Here is a 20,317-nt window from a genome sequence, read left to right on the forward strand (position 1 = left end):
AATAATGTTCAAGGCGAAAGCAGCATCAGGGTTTTCAGAGACAATAATCTTGAAGTCCTAGCAACGTGTATACTTTTTGGGGTAAACTGATATTTCAGTGATGTTATTCACACCACATCATGAAGGTCATTGTTGTGAAAATATGACTCAAATTAATTGTATCTTGAGTCATTCTTGCATTAATGTGATCTCAATTCATTGTTGCAGTAATGTTATCCCAGGTGATTGTGCAATGATTGGAACCCTTGTCCCATTGGGTATGACAATAGTTTTTAATAATTGAGACCCATGGATCCCATTGTTATGCATTCTTTGCATAAAATGCATGGAGAGAACACATTATGTGCTGGTTGTGTCTGTCCGTTCATCTGTCTAATCGATTATACTTGAGAACTGATGGACATATTGAGATGAAATTTGGTATGGAAATCGTGCTATTCTGCATGACCTCAAAATCATGTTTTTTTAATATCCTATGAGTGGTGGTAACAAAATGATGGATGAGTAAATTCCTGAGGTGGACATTTAGGTGTTGTGATCTGGTGGCCAGAGTGTGAACTGTGGACATACAGATTTGTTTATGATGATTACCATTGGTTACCATGGTAATCATTGCATGTTGTTTTGCAAATGTAAGTGACTGGATTGAGAATCTCCAGACCACTTTGGTCACCCTGGGATTCCCCAGACAGGTGTGCAATCATATCATGAATCGTCTGTGACGATGTCACCAAGCCAGCCATCCCACTGATATAAAAGCCATTGACCCAAACAACTTTGACTATGCTACTGCTACAACGCGCTTAATTTCCTAATTTATTATGCTTATAACTTTTACAGTTCATTTATTCTAAAAGGCAGCACTATTTTCATTGAATTCCAACTACATATTCTTTCAGTATTAATTAGAAGAAAATGAAACAACGAGAATCACAGGACCTTTTCTAAATTACAATTATACAAATGTTTATTAAACTTAATACAAATAAACCATCATATTGTAACATGACAGTAGCACATATTTTCAGAATGAGTCCTGATAACAGTGGAATAACAACAAAGATTATGTCACTGTAGTTAAGAACATCATCTGTAATTTGTTAACTAAACTCAAACCCATGTGAAGGTATTTTTACTACCTGAGAAATGGCAATTATGAATTTAAGTTGTGTGAGATAACTATTGTTTTTTGCTAAATATGTTATCTTCTAACTCACACCTTTTCTTATAATGTAAGTATTGTTAGGCAAAACCTGTTTGCATTCATAAATTTATATTAACAAGAACTATTTACATTTTATGTATTTAGGCAAGGGAAAATAGTATAGCTAATATCATTGTAAGGATACTTGGTACTACAGCATAACCTCCATCCTGAGACCATCTGGCAAACAGGGCTGCAACAAAATAAAATATAATTCAGGTATGTGATGTGTTTAGTCTTCCAGCTTTTAATCTTATGTTGTGAGAATGTATAAGTATAAAACAAATTCAGGATAAATATTTAGATAGCTTTGTGCAATTTATGATTTACCAAAACCAAAAATATTTACAATTCTAACTCTTATTCTGTTCCTTTACATGACAGCAGACTGAGATAAAAACTTCATACTCAACTTGTTCCACAAGAATAAGAATCCATTATAATTTAACTGGATCTAGCAGAGCAGGATTGTCACATTTAAATTATTAAATCTATGTACATAAAATTAATATTAAAAATATATTAAAATTAGCCATCAATCACAATATAATATTATTAAAAGATTAAAATATCATTTTACGTTCCCTATCGAGTACTCGATTTACATGTGGAACATACACGACATGTTTCGGCTATATATAGCCATCATCAGGTGTTATGTATTTAAACTTTTTACTGAATTACTGATTTTTAATGATTTTTAGTCTTCATTTTTCTTATGATGTTCTTGTCCTTTATATTGTTTCTTCATTCGTTGTAGTATCACAGGTCACTAATATGTTTGTATTTCGTATTTCGTATTGATGTCAATGTTTTGTATATGGACTGTGAAGTAAAGGTTTCAAACTATTAATGAAAATTGAATATAGAAAACAAAATAAATAGTTGATATTTTAATCTTTTAATAATATTATATTGTGATTGACGGCTAATTTTAATATATTTTTAATACTATGTAAATCACAATATGACGCATCTACAATATCTTATAAAATTAATACTCATAGCTTATAAAACCTAACAGATATGTTATAATAGTAGTATGTTCATAAAATTATACTAAATTTTAAAGTAAATAGTTCCATTTTGAACTTTTGAAATGTTTTTAACAGTATAAAAGTTTTACACACTATATTAGTTTCACTACAGAGTTTGGCCAGATGATGACACACAGTGATGTTGAAAAATGTCACCAATAAAATTTAAACTGATTAGCATCAGCAACTAATTTTTTGTGTAGATGGTGTTTATAATATAATCTGATGAAATTACCTGTGTCTTCTCCAGTGGTACTCCATCCAACGAGGCTCTCATCTCGGTTCTGCACGTTTAACCACATTGACAACGGTTTGAAGTATTCTAGCAATGGCCGAGCATCCAGTTTGTCCGTTCGGCCCCTTGTCATGATTCTTATCACCTCGGGCCAAGGCCTTGAAGATCCCAGTGAAAGTATGTCTCTGTAAGGAAAACAGCTGTTTTAATGCAAGAAGTCTCTGTGATGAAACTAAGGTAAATAGACAGCTACATAAAAATAAAGTTATATTTAAAAAGAATTGCTTAAGAACAGGTTTCTGTAGCTATTTATGTACTCATTTGAACTTTAAAAATTCTATGGAGTAAAAATTAGCAGTCTGTTGAGCCCAGTAACCATAAAGACTCTGAAGTATGGTTTTTCACAGAATGAGTTTAAGTTTTGCCTGAGGCACAGATATTTCTGTAATTATGTTTTCACCAAGTTTTTTTCACCTTGAACTGCAAAAAAATAATATCATAAGGCAGGGTTATCCAATAGAAATAACTAAGTGGGATAGGAAATTAGGAGGGGAGGATGCTTATTCTTCCTAAAAGTACTAACTATAATTTCAGTTCTCAAACATTAATAATACATGGATAAGGTGAAACTGAACCTGTTTGTTAGCAGTGAATCATTTTGTCTGACACTGTCACTCACCCCAGTAGTCGGCCTGCTTCTCTTGATCGGTAGATATTGCATGTATGTAGTGGTCCAAAGTGATGAGCTGCTTCACAAAGAGCTTGATGAAGCTGGAACTGCAGCACCAGGCTTACAAAGTACCTGCAAATGTTTAGATGTTAATTATATGTCTCATAATTCACATGTACAGGTTTCTCCATCAGATGTTTGTACGCATCTCCTATTTCTAATATTACAAACCAACCCATCTTAACTGCTGAATTTGGTAATCCCAGTAACATTAATACAATAAGTACATCTTGACTGGTCATTTCATCTTTCTTTTGCTGAAAGGTTTGCTTTTAGAATAAACAGATTTCTGGTCATGAGCTTTAAACAGATGTGATATCTCACCATAAAGCATCTTACCTTGTATATGGCATATCAGCAGGAATATGATATTTGGAAGCAGGGTCAAAATCCTTCTCAGTTCGTGGAATAGGAGGTATGATTCCTTGATGCCTTAACCGCAGCTCCCACCAGCGTGCATTCATTTCATCAATATTCCAGTCTCCAGCGAACAATCCCCAACGCCACTGAGAAAAATGAAATATTAGTTTTATATATAAACCATTTTTACTGACTTGTAAAACAAATTATATCAGTTCTACAGTTTTGTGGTCATTCAGCCATTAGTTGGATTTTCTGTATATATAGGAACCACTTATTTACATTATTTCATAGCCTTCCTAGACTGTTAGATGTGATACTTTTTCATTATCCCATGTCATGGGAAAAGACCCACAGTTATATTTACAAATCACAGAAATTTCTACATATTTTATAATTTCATCTTCTAATAGGTCATTTTTGCTTATTAGTATAAACTTTGATATTTCAATATGCCAAAATTTAAAATTATCGTCACTACAAATCCTAATCTTCTGTTATAATTCTGAAGGTATAGAACCCTGAAATTAAAATAGTTTGCAACAATGGTAATGTCATTTTTTTAAGTTTTACCCATGAAATTTTGTAGGATTAGCATCTTTGTTGCCATTCAGTTTATTGAATGGTTGATGTCTGGTTTAAAATGCAGCAGTTGTTCCAAAGTTAAGGGTAAACATCTGGATGTGTACTGTTTAGATTACAGAATGACTAAATTTATGATTGCACATATAAAGTAAACACAGATGGCATCTAATAAACTTTCCAGCTGAGTTTCTGTGTGAATTTCAACTTATTGTAACTGACAAGCAATATCATATTAACGCACCTGATCAACAATATAGGCAAATGGAAGGTATGCAACTTTTTCAAGAGCCATCAACATCAGGAAGTTTATACCAGTTTCTGAAACATAATTATCATATGTCATACACTAGAAGTATTCTCTTGAATTAACTAAAAGGAGCAGACTCCTCTTTGAGAAACTGATAGTCACTTTACTATTCAGAGAATTCTCAACCATTGTACTCAAAGTATAAATTATATCATATTTTGGACAGATACAATAAAAGGTTCAAATATAATAATATGAATGGTCCTGTATAAGTTTGTTTTCAAAATTTTAAAACATTAAGAAATATTTTTAATGTAATCCACTTGTGCAACTGAGAAGTACAGAAACACAACCTTTCCTTCAAAAACGAAACAATTTGTAAAACACTATTGGGCCAGATCTCGGTGGTGAGATAGTTTCATTTAAAAAAAAATTCAAGAAAAAATATAGTCTTAGATAGGAGTTTACATTTTCTTATTTTTCAGTAAGTGACTCATAAAACAACATATGAGAATGACTTGGTATATGCTGACTGACATATCACATATCAGTGTCAGATATTTGAAACAAGCTATTAGTAATAATGGTCAGTACTTTCATATTATGAAAAAATTATGATTAGGAAAATCTGTAAAAAAGTGATGTTACACTTTTTAAGAATAAATTAATTGTGAAGTTATTTTGAATCATAATAGTTATTCATACCATATTCATCAGTGACATTATTAAGGAGTCCAATTCCTTGCAAATGCCGAGGACTAGAAACTGATAAAGTGATTACATCCCCCACTGCCTCATGGAAACCTGTAAAAATATTAACATTCCTACATAACTACTTTAAAAGAAAATATATGAAAATTAACTTAACTACAACAACTCATTTTGTTTATAAAATATACACAACCTGTAAAGTCTTACTGTGGATTTAGTAAGTTGAATTTATAGGTGAAAAACTTGAGTGTTTATTAGCCTTATCTGAAATTTTAGAAAGATGATTCTAAAGTGAATACTTTCAGTACTAAAAATAAAATATTGCAATTTGATAATATTAATGGAAGCTATGAAGACCAGACAGTCTTACCAGGATTAGCTCCATCCCTGAACAACAGGGGTTGGTCTGCGTATTGTAAGTAGTACTGGATATGAGCCATCTCGTGATGTATAGTTAGCAAGTCCTCCAATGAGACAGTAGTACACTGTTTGATCCTGAAATAGATGAAGCAACTTCAAGATGTTGGTTTCTGTAACTAAGAGCTACAAACCTGAGCTATTTCTGTTCAGACCAGACCATCACATCCTACTTTAACAAGATAGGTTTTAATATTATCTGTCCATATTAATTTCAGAAACAAAATATTATGGAAAATATTATTCTGCCATCACTGATTAACAGGCATACCGGTAAATTTTATTACAGACTTCATTTTAATCTGTTGAGATTCTATAGCACAGAGGTCACCAATGGCTTTCAGTGTTATTGATGTTGACTGGAATATTGAAATGAAGAGAGCATTTCACAGAGCTAAGTCCTGGAAGCTCTCAGCCCAAAAAAGGGAATCTGTTCTTCGTAGCTATCAGTGTTTAAAGAGGGAACAATTTTACAATATATACAAGAGCAACTACAAATAATTGGTTTTCATTATAGAAATGAAGTGTACTATACAGTTCAGTGGTAGTCTCCAGGGTTGTGATGCCATGTGGTCTTGTAAATGGGTGCCAGCATTTCAGAGGAACATACTGCCTGTATCCTGAAGGTCAAAGTGAGGTAGGTTAAGAAGTGAATGGTTTATGTAAATATAGGAGGAGAACAGGCATAGGAATTGGCCAACAAGAATCAAGGGATGAGGAATATAGATAGAGAATGTCTGGGCCAATAGGAAAGAGCCCTATACAAGGAGCCAGCGCTGATGATGGAGGCAGTATGTTTCTCCAAACGTTTGCTACTTACATGGTGTCATAACCCAGAAGAACATCATTAACATCTTTACCACCATGAGAACCTTAGGTACTATACTGTATTCTTGGGAGAATGTGTTGCCACCAATAATATCAATCAATAATTCAGGAAGTTATCACAAGTTTCTGAATTATTTATTGATAAGATGGTGTTTATTGCAAAAACATTTGATTGTACTGATAGTGTGATTCAGGTGCAATGTGATTTTCACAGAAAATTTAGTTGCAAGGAAGGTCCAAGCTGGTAACACACTGGTCCAGAAGTTTGAAAATGTGGGTGCTGTGACTGACAGTAAGAAGTTCATTGTCAGTGGAAAGAGAATATCAGTGAACATGTTATAGGAATTGTTGGTTGAATTTTCCTTGCCAATACAATGACAACTAAATGTCATCAGCAGGCCCTTGAAGAAGACTTCTATTTTTCCAAGGCTTAGATGTCAGTTCAAGGAAACTTTCTTCCAATGGGATGGGGTGTGAAGGCATACAAGGAATGCAATTTTGGCAACCACTTCCCCCTTCATTTTGACTGTGGGTGGTCTTGGTTACCATACTATTCCCATCTCAACCCCTTCAGTTACATTTGCAGGGTATCTGAAAGACAGGGTGTACAGAAACAGCCCCACACAGTTGATGAACTGAAAGAAGAAATACCATATGTTGTCATCATAATCACTGTAAGCAAATTATTTGCTAATTTTCAACTCTGACTACACATGGTCTTGGATTCAGATCATCCACATACTGAACATGTTATTAATTGCTAGATTAAAATTACTCTTCTCCCAAGTCTACTGTGCCAATTAACATAACAATCATTCCTGTACAATAAGCATATCAAAAAATACTTACAATTTAAATTTAAGCACCTTTTTTGCTTGACCCTGTAATTAGCAGGGGAAGATAAAGTATGCATAATATGTTGAATTTAATATCTGAATTTAGTTTTTGTTCAGTTATTTATAACATGCCAGCCATTTAGTAACATTACAAACAGTTCTAATGATATATTTACCTGTAGTCTTTGTGATTACAGAAGTCCCATGCAGATGCTCGACAAGCTACTTCTCTGTCTAGAGGTTTCTCAAGCATTGAATGGTGCCAGAATTCAGGAGGCATTGGTTTAAGTCCTAATGATGTGAAGAATTCTTCAGCCAGGTGAAACATCCTTTTATTTTATAAATAAAGACATTTAATTAATAAATGCCATGTATTTCTCTGTAAGCAGAAAAAAGTTCAGTTTCTTGGGCAAATACGTGTTTGTATAAGCGGTCCAGTCATAGAATTTAATTGTTACATTGACTCTGAATTTGTTTTTGTTTTGTCTGTATTCAGAATGCACATGGAAAATTTGGGAAAGTTTTAGAAATCACATGGTTTCCTACATTCTTCATTAGTAGGGTATATTTTAAAATATGTGAAAATGCAATTTAGACTAATCTGACTTCAGTATCATCACGTTTAACATGCTAAAATGCCCAGTATCCTCTTCAATTAACTGTGTTAATTTCAAATCTCATTAAAATAATGATGTCATGAAGATTTATTGTTTTTATTATACGTGTGCATTTTTGGTTTAACAATGCTTTTTGTAGCACAGATTTAATAGTTCCAAATAACAGGATGTTTAATGAATCGGAAAGGCTATGGCAGGTAGCAGCTGTGGCCTCATTTAAGCTGCCATCCCAGCATTTGTCTGGAGGGACTGAGGAAAACCATGAAAAACCTCAGTCAGTATAGCAAGTCTTTGGCAAGCATGCTAATCACTTGGCTGTAATGCCAGTTCAGTTTTTTTTTGTTTTTGTTTTTTGGGGGGGGTTAAGTTCCAAGTATATAATAACATTTCATTAATTTATCCATCTCTTTAGATGATTTCTTTAATTACCTGAGTGGTGTATATCCTTGTCTCAACATTTCAGAAGATACATCAACTGTTGACTTTGCTGGAAATGGGATCACCAGGTCTGCTAGGTTCCGCCAGTTTTGTGCCCACATGTTCCCTACATAATACATGGTCCATATCATTAAGCCTGTATTGAATATATGAGAAGTGTGATATATTTTTTTTAATATCATATTTTAAATTGATATCATCTCATTATGACATTTAAATGCACCATGATGTTGACTATATATTTCTCTTTTACAAAGATGTTTGTTCTTGTCAGAATTTAGTGTTGGAGTTTCAGATGGATAAAGTCTTATTTGACCCAACCAGTCCTGAATCTGAGATTTTTTGGAAGTGTCAAATTTGAACTGTGTTTGTATAAATGATTGTCACTTGCATAACTACATAGCTTACCTAGCCATAGCTATGTCAGCCAGTTATTGAAACTTTATGATCATAAATCATATTGTTTTGTATGATGTCTCTTTTATCGGAGTTAGTTAGTTAGTTGTAGGATGTGGCTCTTACACCGTCTTCTACTTTAATGCAATCTCACTTTCACTCATATTACACAGACAAGGCTCTGGAGATCAAGTCACACTTGTGTCACAGTCCATAATATTCCTCACTTTTTTGTCATATGCATAATTTATTAGCACTGCATACTAATGCACACTTTTTGTGTATCTTTTTATACTAACAAAATACAGACTATATGAACGTCAGTGATATCTGTATTATCTTTAGTTCATAACTTTAATTAATTGTACAAATGTAGGCCACTTGTTTCAACATTAATATAAATTTCTCCCATCCCCATGAGAGGTTTTTTCCCTGGCTTACAAACATACGTAATTTTCCATGTCTTATACATATTTTATTTGGTGGAAAATGTTTTGACTAGCTGAGCGTACTATTAGCTTCTCAAGTAGTTATACATATTTCCTTTGTTACAAATAAACATGCACTCAGTTCCACAAATTCTCACCTAACAGATGTGCTGGTAGTGGTCCATCAGGTCTCACATGTTCAGAACCATATCTCTCCACAAGTCGACGCCTTACGTAAGCATGCAGCTCTCTGTAAAGTGGTGCTAAAGTTGCCCAGAGCTCTGTTAGTTGGGTATTAATTTCTGAGTCCTCATAACTCTCTCTCTGTTGCTGCCCTGCATCATGGAAACCTGAACTCACCAGACAAAGGCATTTAAATTAGTGTTAATATGGGGGTATAAGGCATATGTTACAGCTGCGTGTAGATAAATTGACTTTGTATGTTATCTTATTGTTGACCTCGGGTTGGTTAGAAATAAGGAATATAAATGATTGAAGAAAAGAGCTTACCAAATGAATATTTCTGTCTTCTGGGTTGTTTCACTGTGTAGTCTGGTCGATGGTCTGATCGACCAGACTACACGGCGCAACAACCCAGAAGACAGAAATCTTCATACTCACCGCTGTGAAAACCTCAAATCTTACAGCTTACCAAATATTATATAATTTGTTTAAGTAAAGAAATAAATTAATAATTCATTCACATGTGTGATTATATTTATCATATTTGTATTAACTGAATTTTAATGAAATATTTTTAAGCATTGTGTCTTAATATGTAAGCTTTAGTGGCTTTTTGTAAGTACAAAGTTAGTCCTGATGATGACCAAGACTGGCAGAAACATTTTGGGCAAGTGAATGAACAAAATGAGCATTATTAATTAGATATACTTGTATATGCAGTTTGTATCAGCCACTTAAAATGAAACTTTGAAGTGAAAATAATGTAGGCCTTTGCTGTAAAGGTACTTACCCATGTCACTAATTAGTTACCAGTTGTCGTAAGCAAAATGTCTGTATAACTGATTACATAATGCAACTGTTTTGTTCATTCGCTTTCTTGCCTTCTTGGAATGGACATTTAATTAAGAAGCTGTTGTACTTCTTTTCAGTAGCCATTTATTTTTAATTGTGTGCTACAAGCATGTGTAATATAATATGTGCACTTTAATACAAACTACTACTTACCATTTAATCTAGCTGCATGATTTGCTAGTTGAACATAACGAATATACTTGCTTCTGATTGGAGGTCCCACAGTATCACGCCATGCTTGCCACACATGTAACTGTTCTTCATAGTCCCGTGAATGAGACATGATGCGAGTCAGATCTGCGGAACCATGAAACAACATTTGAAAAATAAATTCTCTTTGCTAAATTATTTTTAAGTGATCCAATCTCTATGGAGCATAAAGAGTGAGACGGTTGAAATATAACTGTAGCAGCTCAGACGTGAGAAACGGATGTTATACGTGGAGAGGCAGAGAAGGGCAATCACCCTGTTCCCCCAACTTTTTCCCACCTACATATAGTCCATTGTTGCACTCCTGGGTTTGTTGCTACACCCAGCCAAAAACCAACCAACCAAAAACCTAACTAAGGGTGGAGTCTTGTATGAAGCACAAATTGAACCCCATTCCTGCGTACAAAGCGCATAGCTAGAATTGGAAAAGAGTGTCGTATAAACTGTAATCGGGGGTGTGCTTACGTTAATGGGATTGTTGTATTTGCTTAAGGCTTTGATGTGTTCAGACTAGGGGCCATTGCTGCTGGTGGAAGGGGCCTCCCATTACGCAGTTTGTTCTTTGCAAAAAGAAGTTTGGTTGGATGGATGTCTGGAAATTGAACCCAGAAAGGTTGGGATCAATTTGGCTGAAGGCCTTTGTAACTTATAGTAGAAATCATTTTTGCTAAAGACCTTAATGGCAGGGGGGGATAGGTAGACTACTCCTTTTAAACTATGTCCTGGTATTTGCTTTATCACTGTGAAAAGGCGCACTAAACCTCAGTCAGGGTGGCAAACGGTGATTGTTACATTGACTTAGCTAATTCTTCTGGTCTGCTGAATATTAGTCATCCTTGATTAGCCATGGGTGGCTTCAGACAGCCCTCGGTGGCACAAGTGCCTTCCCACTTGTCAAAATAATGGTTTCCCCATATCAGCTGACTTTGAGTAAACCTCTCATTAGTGCTCTAATGTGGTTGTCAAAAACAATCCCCAAATCCTCTTGAATTTGCCTGTTATTTGCATACCATTACAGATTAACTTGACATCGTTCACCTGCCATTATGATATCTTGACATGCTAGACATCATTAACATATTTCTGTGATATGTGATGGTATGTGTGATTATTATAATTTATATTTAAAAATAAATATAGATTCTATATTTCTAATTATTATTGACTAATACCATGGAGCAATCCTTGAGAGGTTACTAGTTGTCCAACTAGTCATTAAATTTTGCATTTTATGAAGGTTCATTGTCACCTACCACCAATCCCTACCTTGTGCATGATGAATCCGATCCACACCCTCCCACCCTGCTTCTTTAATTTCCATTTTAATATCATCCAATTAACACTGAGCACTTTTTGAGTGCTGTAGTAGGAATTAATAAAATAAGGGGTCATGAATACACAGGAAAAACGTAAACATGAAGTTTTTTATCCATCCTGATGTAATTCTTCTCATGAACATACCACACTTTTCTACACTCTACATAATTATGAGCTTTAGTTACAAGCTGAAAGAACATGTGACTAGCCTTACCTGGATCAAGTGCAAGATCACAATTTCCGCTCTGCCTGTAGTTGTAGTTAATATTGTTAAGCGAGTGTGGACAAATACGTGCTCTTGAGTAAATCTCTTTCATTTCTGTTACCAGTTGCTGTAGCTGTAAACAAGGAAGAAAATTTATGCCGCCAGTATATCTAAGCTGTCAATCTGGCAGATATTCAAACAAACGCATGGAAACTAAAAAAATGGTATGGTAAATTATTTAAGGACTCTGTCGGAACCAGATACTGTCTTCATATTATCCACTTTGATTCATACTATAAAATCTGTCATCTCTGGAGATATAGAATTAAAAAGACTGACCCCAGATAATAAAAATGTAACTTAATTTGTGAAGCACGTTAAGTAAATTGAAACCATAAATCGATTTTATTGATCCTTCTCATCTTCTTCTCCTTCTTCTTCTATGGCTCTCCGGTCCGTATTCGGTCCATGGCCTCCTCAATTCTCCTCTTCCATATGGTCCTCTGTTAGGTCTGTCTGTCCGAGATTTTGATTGAGGTTTCAAAACATCTTCCTTTTTACGGTGCAAGGTTGTTAGCCTTGCGACCAACCCCCAACCTGGAGCATCCTTCTCATCTGTTTCATCTAAATTGAAGGTTTGGTATTCCTAATTCCAAAACTTGATCATGTTTTTGATCCTGAGCCAGTTTTGTCCACGTCCTATCCTGAGAACATATTTCCCTACGAGCTTAACATCTCTTTCCCATCTCTGTCATGGGTTTTTCAAGTGGCTGCTTCCCAACATATTTCTCCAACAAGACTCTTTGCATTCTTATCTCTTTCTTCTGAGCTACTCTTAACTTATTGATTGTAATAATAATAATAATCCGTGGCATAACAGCCCTCTGAGGTGCCAAAGCCGACTAGCTTGACTGCTGGCCTCACGTTCACATGCCTGAGCAGAGGTGAACGATCATCCAACCAGATATAGGGTGACGTATGGTCAGCACGACGAACCCCCAGCCATTGCTAGCTTTCCTGACCGGATTACGCTACTCATTGTAGATCCCCAATTTCCTCACGATGCTGGGTTGGCACCGATCCCATACACCGGTCGAAAATCTCATGAGAAAATTTCTTCTCCCGGAGACTCGAACCAGCGCACATTCCGTATCACCGGTCCGAAGCATGATGCCTCAAATCGCGCGGGCTACGGTGCAGGATAACTTATTGATTGTATTACCCTTTAAATACTAGAAAACCTGTAGTTTCCACCCATTCCACCCCTTACCCTGACAATATCAGGTATCATTTCATAAAATACAACCAGTTTTTATAACTAGTGTGCATTTCTTTTCTGACCCTGTGTATGTATGAGAACTAAAAGATTGTACAGTGTAATTTCTCGGTGTAAACAGAACTCACTTCATTAAACTTCTCCTCTGGGAGTGCAGTTCTTCCCTCTATGGCCAACATGTGTAGCTGCCTTCTGACGATGGGATCTGGTAACCGCGTCCACGTATACGATGTAGCTCTTCTCCATGATAAGCGTTGAAACTTCGCACTCAATGCTTGTTCCTCCAACTGTCGGAATAGGAAATACACAAAAGTAAGTAGGCGAGATTAGAATTCTGTGAATTCACAGCCATTTATTTGTGGACTCCTTTAAGTAAAATAATTAAGAAAGGATAATAATTTCTTTTTTCTTCCTGAGAACTCAGATTTGTTTACATGATGTGACCAAAGTATGAATTTCATTGATGTGGTTTAACACTTTTCTGGTTGATAATTTGGATGTAAGTACGTCATCTAAGCTGAAATTTAACACAAGCCTTTGATAATACTTTAATTTCTTTTTAAAGTCCGTGTTAAAGTCATGAAAAATTATCCATATACAAAATTATTTAATTTTTTTAATGTTTATATTGTGAAGTCTGAACCTGTTTTCATACTTTCTATCTTTGTAACAGTTCTGGTTACTTTATTATGAAAAATACATTTTTAATATCAACGAAAGTGAAGTTTCATAACAGAAATACTCACCATACGACGCTTATTTGTTTCTGTGATGTTGGTACTATAGTTCCATTGGGATGATGTGACTCGAAAACACATTCCAGATGCTTCCCGATCATATTCTCTAAGAAACTGAAGTGCCTCGCCCAAATTCATATTTGAACCCTGTCAACAGAATGCCGTATTAGGAGGTCTGTGTGTCAGTTTGATGCTTACAACAGTAGGAACTGCCAGATATTAACAACATTAACAAAACATGTTTTCTGATATCAGATAAATATTTTTAATCTTACAGGTTACTCCGTTTTACAAAAATATATTCAGGCCACACAAAACTGGCCCCAGACCCAGTTTGAGGCTTGGGACATGCTCTGGACCGGGGCTTAAAGCCACTCCAAAATTCTGTAGGAACATCCAGAAATTCGCTTTTGCCTTTTTGGTCGTAGTACAGTGCAGCAGCCCATCATTTCGTATCTGCAATGCGCGGTGTAGCGTTGTAAGAGTTCGGTGAGGTCGGACGAATGCGCGGGATCTTGGATTTGAATTGATCCATCAGCAGTGACTGTCGTTCGGAATTAGCTACCGCTTTTGAACCTGGTGAGGAAGCTGAACGATGTGCCCTTGCCCGATTCCTCAGGGCCGTGATCACGGAGGCAACAAGCACTCCGGAAACGTCGGTGAGTTTCTACCAGATTACATCGAGCAACCCAGCTAATAACCATTGGCTTTTTTCCCCAATTACGCAATACGTCACTAGCCACGCGGCCAAATAGTTCCGCGTTGTACTCGTAGATGTCAGGAGACTTAGGCGTGTTTTAAATGTTGGCAGTGCCGAAAGACTGTACTTATTTAATACGCTGTGTGCATGTTCGGGTTGCGAGGCGGACTGTACTTCCTTAATGTTCCACCTGAGATGATGTGGGAGTCTCCCGGACTAGACACACTCGCTGGCTGTGTGTGACCTCATGTCATCAGTTCCACTAGACTCGTGCCGTTCGTGAAGGAAGGAAACAAGGAAACACAACATCCTCATGTTTTAAAACGCGATTACGTAAATAATTGCTTAAAAAGTGAAAATCCGAGCCTTGGATCGGGCAACGACGAGAAAGTTTAACCAGCAATCACATAAATAAATAATGCATAGACATATATATATAGTAGAAAACTATTTTCTTTATCATACATTTTTCCTGACAGAAGTTTACCAACGTTTCAGGGGTCCTTGCTGCCTCTATCATCAGGGCGATGACTACACGGCGCTACAATCCAGAAGACAACCATCTTCACTGCTCAAATGTTAGTGCATTTGTGACAAAAATGAAGGCCTCATATCATTATTCATGCCTACTTTTTGCAGCTTACAAATTTGTGCCAAATCGCCTCAGCATTTTTTTTAACTGAAATTCTATTTTAATTTTTCATCAGTCCCATGCGGACTATTGTAAATTTTAAATAAGGACCGTAAACATTTGGTCATTCATATCCGAGAACATTGTTTTCAGGGTCACTGAAATCGACTGAGGTGTATTAGCAATTTAAATTTAGAAGAGAAACAAATTACTTTAGAAAAGAGAGTGCAAATAAACGGACACGTAAGGAATTTCACTTCACTGTGATAACAATCAGAAGAATCTTGCTCTGATGGATACGTTTCACCTCGTCATCTACGCCTAGTAAGAAGAAATTAACTTTTGAAAAATTATAAGTGCTTTTGAATCCACACAATTCGGAACAGTAATTAGGCATACGAATAGGAATTATAAGTTGTATCTGAGCCACGGTCGTCTCAAACACAACTCTAGTTATGGTGGGCTTAAAGAACTTGTGTAAGAACAAAATTTATACTTTTTCCAGTCACGTGGAAATGTTAGCTGCAATCCTTGTTTTGGTTCGAAATTACCCAAAAGTCGATACGCATTGACGTTTTGGTCAGGGAATATAAATCTTTTTTTTAGCCTTCTGGCTCCAAACGTAAGTAAAAGTGGCCTTTCGTCGGAAAGAGTCCTCACGCCTGAGCTATAGTCGGCGCAGTAGTTCTTGGCCGGTGGAGAAGCTAGCGGACGGGCCTAGTCCGTGTACCTGAGGTGGCACGGTCAGTGCATTTCTTTTGTTTGGGCGTTCAGTCCGATAAGCTCCTCGATGCAGTCAGCATTATACGATCGCACAAGTGACTCGCTCCTAGCCTTCCCCTTGAAAATTCCACCGGCCAGACTACACAGCGCCAACTATACTGTTGGTAGTTAAAATTATTTGCTTCGTAGTATATCTCTGGTAAGACATTTCAATGACATCATAAAGCAGCTGGCTGTGGTCATGGCATTGCTTCTCGTTGAGGGTACGCAGTAGGCCTACTTGTTTCACCACAATGACTGTAGCTAACTGCTGATTTGCTCTACTTCCCATCTAATAATGGGTTGCAGTTTTACCGCTAGTTACACTAAATTAATCTAGTGAAGGGGATCTGGGTGAAGAACTGTTACAACACATCACACCCTTTACAATGCAATTAATTTTTTGGTCTCCATTTATGTCAGATCGAAAGATGTAACAGAGTAGTCTGAAGCCTTGAACTCGCCATGTTGAAATTTTAATGGAATAAGAAACTGCCTCAATCTTGAAGATCGTTTGTAGAATTTAATAAAATCTGTTACAATATTGATTTGGAGAGGTTGAACATAACCGGTTGAAACCCATTGTCATTACATTCGCTAACAGGGTTAAATTCACGAAACTTCTGGCTACGAATCAGATTTGCTGTGTTTGCTTGAAAAATTAAATGGGGTATACAGTATTTGCATCAGATTAATTACAAATAAATACGGAGCTTTGAAGCTTGCATACATATATATTTATTTATTCATTTATTATCTGTTTGTTAGTATAAAATTTATTTATTGGCGTGTATATTTGTTCGTTCATTTATCATCATGTATATATTTATTTATTTGTTCCCCAACGAAGTACTGTGGGCTTCTTTCGCTGATTAAAGGCAACGGGGCTGTGAAAGACGGGTGTCAAAAATGTGTTGATATTCTCATCCCCTCTACTTCACGTAGAATACGTAACTGAAGACAGATGTCAATTGTCTTTGTCCGGTCAGCCATAATGACGTTGCCACAGACGTACAATGCGTCACACTGATGGATGCGACTACACCAATAGGCCCTGCCCTGTTTCGTAATCCACTCCCAAAGTACATTATGTGTAAAAATACACAACCTGCCGATTATCTCAAAACTACTGAAATAGTAATTAAAATACATGCGTGTTCTTGTTACTAAGTCGGATAAAAAATTGACTGGTGGATGAAATAACATTTCTGAGTCACAGCACTTGTTTGTACTTCCAAGTAGCACTGAATAAAGAATTTATATCTTAATTGCGTCATGTTTGTGTTTATTAATACAATAATTTATTTACCGTCTTTACACAAACTTAAAAATGTTGTTAAAATTACTTAAAATTATAACATTTTTTCATTAGATACTAGATCTTGTTACATTTTACATTTTACGACATGTTTCGATGTTATCTCATCATCATCAGGTCTATCAATTAAAATCTGTTGCACTTCTTGCTCTGCGTATATTGATTTGTTTTATTTGTTTGATTTTTTAAGTTCCTTCCATTAAATTTGAACCCGATTTAAAGCATCCGGGCACAGCCTTCAAATTTAATGGAAGGAACTTAAAAAATCAAACAAATAAAACAAATCAATATACGCAGAGCAAGAAGTGCAACAGATTTTAATTGATAGACCTGATGATGATGAGATAACATCGAAACATGTCGTCAAATGTAAAATGTAACAAGATCTAGTATCTAATGAAAAAATGTTATAATTTTAAGTAATTTTAACAACATTTTTAAGTTTGTGTAAAGACGGTAAATAAATTATTGTACTGAATAAAGAATTTGAAATAAACTTTATAACTACATAAAAAGCGATCAGTGAAAAATTGTAGTGTGTAGGGCACTCCTCGTTACATGAGTGTTCGAAAAATGCTATTTAATTTCAAGGCGCTGAACCGAAATAGACCGATATCAATTTAAATAACATCACAGTTTCAAACAGCGGACTTTGACTTTGCTTCTATATTATAAGCAATCCATTGCAAAATATGCGTTTACGATATTATGTCGTGATTTCTCTTCCTGTTCCTTTCGGAACAGAAACGGTTTTCGTGAAACAGAACATATGTTAATCTCACAACTTAATTATCTAACTTTACAAATCGTGTGCCTTAAAGTCTTCTTTAAGTAAGGTAAATCCATTCCGTAACCGTGTACTGGAATGTGTGCACGTTACACTTGGTTCTGTGGCGGCGCACTGCAATCGAATTCTGGTATAGTCGGACTTACTGATTGCTACATGAAGTAGTTGCGTTGTTGTTTTACGCGGTACAAAGAATTAACGCGACCAAAGTTGAATATCAGTAGAAAATCTGTTACCATACGTCATTTCAGGGCCCTCTCTATGCGACGTAGCGCCACTAGCGTTTGTGCGTCCGTGATATTGGTACTACCGACTGTAGAGACAACAAAAGTACGAGTGTCAGGTATGACATAACGTCCATACCAAGTTTCATCAAAATCCGTATAGCTTTTCTCGAGGGCGGGGAGGCAGACAGACAGACGCGGTCAACTCCACGAGTTTTCTATTCTATTATTAGAATTTTAAGAACAAAGTTTCTGATTTTGTTATTGAGTTCACGTAGTATTTGAAGTGATGCTAGAAAGTGAGGCCCTCACAGCGGCAGGTATGAAGATTCTTCTTTGTTGTTGTGCCATAGTATAGTGTGGTTAAAATTTAACGACGTTTCAGAAGTATTTGCTGTCTCCATCATCAGGGTGACAACCCAGAAGACAGCCATCTCAGTGCTACAGAGTTGGAATCTCATTGTAGTGCATTTTCCATTGTCTCACGGCAGCACAGCATGCGAACCTATTTCATGTAGGTATGTTGTGGCTCTGTTTTTATTGCATTTTTATCACATTATACCAGAAATCAATCATTGAAGCTGTTGTTTCACCATTGCAGATACAGAAAAAATCTTCTTGTATCAAGGAATTGATTTTTTCTTAAGGAGAAATATAATCTAAGTGTCAATTACCTATCCCAAAAATAATGTAATGTAAAAAACTAAAGAAATTAATCCTCATTAATATGTCACTCATAATGCTTCTTTCAATGACCGTGATGAGAACTATACCTTAAAGGATTTACTAGGGGACAAAATCAACTTTAGATTTGTGATTTTTATGGAATATTTGTTACAAAATCAGTTAGCATTCATATTTAAAGCTGCTATTAGATAATTTATTTTCAGAACCCCTGAAACCTCCTCCCAATCATATGAGCTGTGAACTAGTTAAGTGATGAAACCTCTGAACTTGAAAGCAAGCAGTAACTTATTTACTGTATTTAAAGTGCCCTATATTATATTTAATTTTTTTTTCATTATTGGTTATATCAGTGTTTTCCAGTGGTGACAAGATCGATTGGTTTGATATAAATTAAATAGAAATTGCTGAATAGTTACATTTTTAATTAAATTAATTTTAATGTATTTCACTTCTTTCATAGCATATATCTCAATTTACTGGTGGATTTAAAAAATTGTCAGTTTTAAAAATTATTTGAAAATAACTTGTATCAAAGTTGTAGGCTGCACTTGGCTGTATAAAATGTGAAACCTGCTAAGGTGTTCAATTTGTATAATTTTTTTCCCTAGAAAAATCGTATAGTTAATTCTGGGTTAGTGAAGTTTTTAAATATAAAAATTCTGCATATATATTTTGTTATTAAAAAAATCTGAACTTATATGGTAGGACTGTGGTTCAAACTTCAGTAAAAGTAAAATTACTACATTAAAATGTTGATGTCGATATTTAATTTAGGCATGCTGCTGCTAACAGCACCATCATTACCACATTATAGCACTCTTAAATGACTTTTAAATTAAATTAAAAATGTGTTTATAATATTTTAGTTTATGTTATATTTGTGCTAACATTTCACTGTTATTTATTTTGCTTATAATTTAAAACAGATTATATAGCAAGAACTCACCTCTACATATCTTCTCTCTTGTGTGTAGCCCAGTGCAAGCTGCAGAAATGCTATCACTATTGGTATGGACACTACACATCTCATCCTTAAAGCAGAGTACCTTGACTGTTATTGGCTACTGCACTCAACTCTAGCACAGCTGTGTTCCTCTCTTCGCTGTCACCTCTTGTCAACTGACAGTAGCCATGCAGGATGGCTGTGAAGCAATAATCTTGTGCTTCCAGGTGACACAACTTACTGGCTGTACTATCATTAACAAAAAAGTCAAGGTAAATTATTGGTCTGTGCATTGGTTTCCGCTTTATGAACACACATGTTATAATTCATTTCATAATCCTGTGTTCTTTAAAATTATTTCTTCACCTCTGATATGATAAAATCTAACAAATTTTGCAGAATTTTCTTCATTCTCT

At 35.5% G+C, this 20,317-nt stretch overlaps 1 protein-coding gene across 1 annotated transcript; it reads right to left on the reverse strand.

Annotated features, from left to right (window-relative positions):
* Positions 1-930: 930 nt before the first annotated feature.
* On the reverse strand, positions 931-20,043 carry LOC110837138 (angiotensin-converting enzyme). The gene is made up of 15 exons (XM_022078981.2): positions 19,905-20,043; positions 13,859-13,996; positions 13,241-13,399; positions 11,846-11,969; positions 10,258-10,401; positions 9,228-9,419; positions 8,237-8,351; positions 7,367-7,519; positions 5,480-5,604; positions 5,104-5,202; positions 4,393-4,469; positions 3,546-3,712; positions 3,156-3,278; positions 2,477-2,661; positions 931-1,397 (listed from the first exon to the last, which is right to left on the reverse strand). Exons 1-15 carry the CDS (start codon positions 19,986-19,988, stop codon positions 1,306-1,308), a joined length of 1,977 nt encoding a protein of 658 aa, XP_021934673.2. The 5' UTR covers positions 19,989-20,043; the 3' UTR covers positions 931-1,305.
* Between the last annotated feature and the right edge of the window lie 274 nt (positions 20,044-20,317).

The sequence above is a fragment of the Zootermopsis nevadensis genome, unplaced genomic scaffold, assembly GCF_977971745.1.
Source record: "Zootermopsis nevadensis isolate Lab colony 2312 unplaced genomic scaffold, Znev_1.0 Znev_ptg000019l, whole genome shotgun sequence".
In the NCBI taxonomy this organism is placed as follows: Eukaryota; Metazoa; Arthropoda; class Insecta; order Blattodea; family Termopsidae; genus Zootermopsis; species Zootermopsis nevadensis.